General features: G+C 41.4%; 1 protein-coding gene across 2 annotated transcripts in view; it reads right to left on the reverse strand.

The window, feature by feature from the left end:
* Positions 1-213: 213 nt before the first annotated feature.
* LOC119585185 overlaps positions 214-4,546 on the reverse strand; it is an 8,032-nt gene continuing 3,699 nt past the window's right edge. For both annotated transcript variants that reach the window (XM_037933824.1, XM_037933825.1), the window contains exon 2: positions 214-4,402. In XM_037933824.1, coding sequence (XP_037789752.1) covers positions 606-4,286 — 3,681 coding nt within the window. In that variant the 5' untranslated portion in view covers positions 4,287-4,402 and the 3' untranslated portion in view covers positions 214-605. The remainder of the gene's footprint in view (positions 4,403-4,546) is intronic.

The following is a 4,546-nucleotide window of genomic DNA, read 5'->3' on the forward strand; positions in this document are numbered from 1 at the left end:
CTAGTAATTTAATCTTATAATATTTTATTCATAGATATACTATTTTACATCTCCCTTGTATTCATCTATTTATCCATTATTAATTAAGACTGAACAATAAATAAATTAATAAAGGGACTTTATATGAATATGTGTATGTGTACACACACATACATATGATAAACATTTTCATAAATGTATTCTTTTATCCAAAGGGTAAAAAAAATCCTAAACTTAATCAACAAAGGTGTTTTATTGCAAATGAAACATTTCACCTCTATCAAAATAAGATAAGCAATTGTTATAAAACTAGTGTATATGATAAATAATATTTACATTTACATGACTATCAATTAGTTTGTATTGCCTGGAAGTCGCTTCTATAACATACTTAATACTATAACTTTAAAATCACAGATCCATTATGGTTGAGCGAGCCATTCTGTCCTTGCTCGATTGGCTAAAAAAGCCAGTAATACTAAAGCAGTAGCAGTAAGAGAGCTGAAAAACAATGGGATTGTCAATGGGATTGTCGTATGGTAATTTACATTCACAGATTAAAAATCCTTCTTAGAACACAATGGGTTTGGAATGACAGATAACAATCTTTTGGAATGACTACTCTCCTACGACATGACCAAGTTACTGGTGACCACAACCTCACTAGCGTCCAGGGATGAATCGGCGACCCACTCGAGGCCCAACTGCTCCACCCCCTTCCTGAAGTCTATAGCATGAGTCACGTCTTCACTGAACTTGATGCTTGAAAGCTTGACATCTGCCGCCACTAGTGATACCTTTAGCTCCCACCAAAGGAGAGGAAAGAGAATTTTGGGGAAGCGCAGGTACAGCGGCCACTGCCAGTTCCAGGTCTTAATCAACATGGAAAGATCAACCGAGTTCTGAATATGAAGCGTATAGCCCACGCTGAGCTCACGATGGTCTTCGATGAAAGTTATTAAGTCCTCTATATCATTCATGTTGTCAATGGTTGCAATGACGTGAGGTTTGCTAGACTTTTGGGTTAGTGTGTGCAGCAGCGTTTTCATTTTGATGACAGAACGTGCAGAATTAATGAGCATTACCTGTGATGGAATTTTGATGGCAGTATTCTCTATGATCCACTGAATGCAGTCTGGGTCAAAATTATCGAGAGTATGTCGAAGTTCTTTGTCCCGGAAAAGGCTCTGTAATCTACTATGGAAATGCTCGTTCTCTGAACTGATGTCATGAGCCAGTCTCTTTATCACTTCAAAAGCACATGGAGTCTGATCAGAAATTAGAATGATAATGTCATCAACCCTTTCTAATGACAATTCATTTTCTAGAGCTAACAGTCCAGCAACGAACTCAATTACTTGTAAGTATCGATGTAATTTCTTTGCCACGTAGCTCTCTAATATTTCAGACAACAATCTGTCATGAGACACAATTTGTTTCACAAGGTACTCAGCTGCAAGAAACTCCTGCTGGGAATTGTGAGAAAATGTCCAGTAATTCTTGTGATCTAATGCAGAATCTTCACTTGTACTCTGTAAGACGGCTGTCAACACCTGTTTCTTCTGGAGTCCTAGGCTATCACCCAAGTCCATCAACTTTTCCACATCCTTGTTGGTGAGGCATTGACTTTTCCGATTCAGATTCTGCCACGCTACCTTGCCAAGATCTAGAATCCATCGACGCACATCCGAATCTTCGGGAGTGAATCTCTTCAGGGTGTATCTGATTATCTTCTGATACAGTCTGGTTAATGTTGTAGCTTCCTTGGCACTCTTGGAGTTATCTTGCCACAAAATGACCAAGAGTGACAGAGTTAGAGGCAACGAAACGAACTCACGATGACATTTGTCAAGTGAGTCTAGGTAGGACTCCATTTCAGTACACATTCTGTCTGCCTCTTCTTTTTCACTGGCACTTGTAGCTGACGTCAATGTTAGATGAAAGAAATTTCGCACGTACTTTTTCTGTCTATCCTCTCCAAATCCTAGGACTTTCAGAAGCATACAATCTGAACCAGTGGCTTCAAAGACCTTCATCTCTATGTATGACACCGCGTGTTGTCTGGTGGTTATGATGATGGTGCTCCTTGGTAAAGTATGTAGAATGTCGCTAATGAGCTCCTTTGCCTGATTAGTCGCCTCATCATATGCATCTACAATGAACATGAGTTTCAAATTCTGCATTAGCACCATGATATCATTCTTATGTACTCCTTTCATACTTTCTGGAAGGAAAACCAGTAGGAAATCTACTAGATTATCTTGCCTCGTGGTTTTGCATTTGATTAAAATTAATATATCACAGGTAGAGCCATGTTCATCTTTGTTCGCCCAGGTGTGTGTCAAAAACTGGCATATTGAAGTTTTCCCTGTCCCAGCTACTCCATACAGGATCACTTTGTTGGGACTCTGCAGCTCGCTGTCTAGTAAAGACAGAGTAGATTTCAGTCTCAGCTCACTTCGAGAGTAATCGATTTCAGGTTCGGTAAAAACCTTCTCAATTGTCAGCTTTTTGTGTGCGGGATGTAAACTCCAGGTAACCGGTGATGCGAGTTTTGCCGAGGCCTGATTGTACTTCTCAGAAAGTTCCTTACGACATTTTTGTAGGAGGTCATAGCAAAGTTGCTCCCGCAGCATTTTCACTTCCTGTCGATAGGTGTCAATATCTGCCTGTCGAACAGGCGGTTTCTCCAACCTAAGAATGTCTTTCTGAATTTCTGATATTTGAGCATTCAAGTCTATCCTAGCTTGCCTTTCAGTTTCCTCTAAAATGTATTTCAGTATACACCAAATTTTCCTCAGTTTCTCTTTCAGTTCTCTCTCAGGTAGAGAAACCCTGGAATGGAACAGTGTGTTCCTTTCATATTTTAATAAGTACAAATGGTATTCCAGTGTATCTCCTGGAGTATACCAAACAGGATCATTTTGGGGAGCTAAGCCTTCACAGCCCGACTGTATGAGTTTATAAAGCAATGTAATGTCTAAATTTTCTAATGGTTCCCCATTTTCAAGTTTCTTTACATCGCCGTGGGTAAGGCCTAATTTTTTCTTATTGCCAGACTTAATCTTCGCAATGTCACCTTTAAATGACCGGAACACGGTGACCATCGTCCTCACTGCAGGTCCCTTCGAACATACAGCTTGGAATAAACATGCAATATTAATCTCTTCAATAGAGAGACTTTCTAGGCTCGGTAGTGGTGCTGGTGGAGTGGTACTGGAAGGTGAAGAAGGTTCTGGCTCTGATATAGTGCCAAAACTGTCATAAGAGGTGAGAGTTTTGCACAGAACACTACAAGAATAAGCTTCATTCAGATGGACTGGTTCATCAGGCATCTCCTTCATAATCTCTTGACTCATCCTGCCTGTGACTTTCACAGTTGCATCTAACGCTTTTTCAAATAGCTGGAAAAGCTCGTAGGGCCAGTCATAATCGAGATTCTGAGCACTATATACAATTTCCTGGTGATTTTTAATGATACAGGTGAGTAAGTACTCCACTCTGTCAGACTTTTTACTCCACGCAGGGCCCTTCTGGCGTTCCAGACCACACACACGCTCAAGGAGTTTAAAGACCAGACGGATTGGCATCTTTTCAGGACAGATGTTTTTCCTTAACATCATCTTTTCTGCGGGAGTAAATGCAAATAGTGGATTTCTAATCTCAAATTTCTCTTTACGGTAAACCTCCACGCTTTTGCCATTGAGTTGATTTAACTGTTTGTACAATAATACTAGCATGCGGTGTATTGAATGTTGAGCCGAGACTTTGTAAATGTATGGAAAACTCGTGGATAGCGATGAGTTGAACTCCTTGTGTACGTCTACCTTCAAGTGTTTGAGCTCAATGCCTTTTCTTCCTTCAATCTTGGTAACAATTCGAACAAGGGCATCCTGCACGCTGTCGAGTCTGTGGCTCAGGCTTTGCTCTGACAAGGCAAAGCCCTCTTTTAGTTCGTCCCACTCTCGGAAGACATAGTGCACCAAACTCTCGATCGAGTCCATACTGTTGCTCTCCCAGACAGGGTCACTATATATAGCCAAGTTATCCATGTATTTTATCATCTTGTAGAGCAGATGGCAGTCAAATTCTTCCGGCGGGGTGTCCGATTCTATTATATCCCTGTGGTCGACGAACATCCTCTTTGCCCAGCGTTGCTTGCTTTTCTCCTGCTCAAAGAAATCGTCGAGGCTCCTTCTATTCAGAAGAGAGAAGTTTTTGTGAACTTCAGCCAGGATGCGCTGAATGTACTTCATGGTGTGGTGCAGCCTGGCGAAAGTGGCCGGCGCCGGAATGGAGGAGGCCATGGCGGCCAGAGAGGAATGGCTGTCCGATGGAAGCGACTCGCGTGGATGTTACATCATTTGCTGCGTTCTGTGAGTCTGTGTATGGCGCATGTTGAGCAGCACCTCGCTTTTATATCCTGTTGGGAGACAGTGACAGGAAATTAATGCACAGCACTCATATATGTATATGAGAGCTATGAGATAGAGATGAAAGCTCACAAGTGCAAATCTCTCCTGTAGAAAAAGGTATGAATGGGAATGAACATTGTCGCAATGAAGAC

Source organism: Penaeus monodon, chromosome 19 (assembly GCF_015228065.2).
Source record: "Penaeus monodon isolate SGIC_2016 chromosome 19, NSTDA_Pmon_1, whole genome shotgun sequence".
In the NCBI taxonomy this organism is placed as follows: Eukaryota; Metazoa; Arthropoda; class Malacostraca; order Decapoda; family Penaeidae; genus Penaeus; species Penaeus monodon.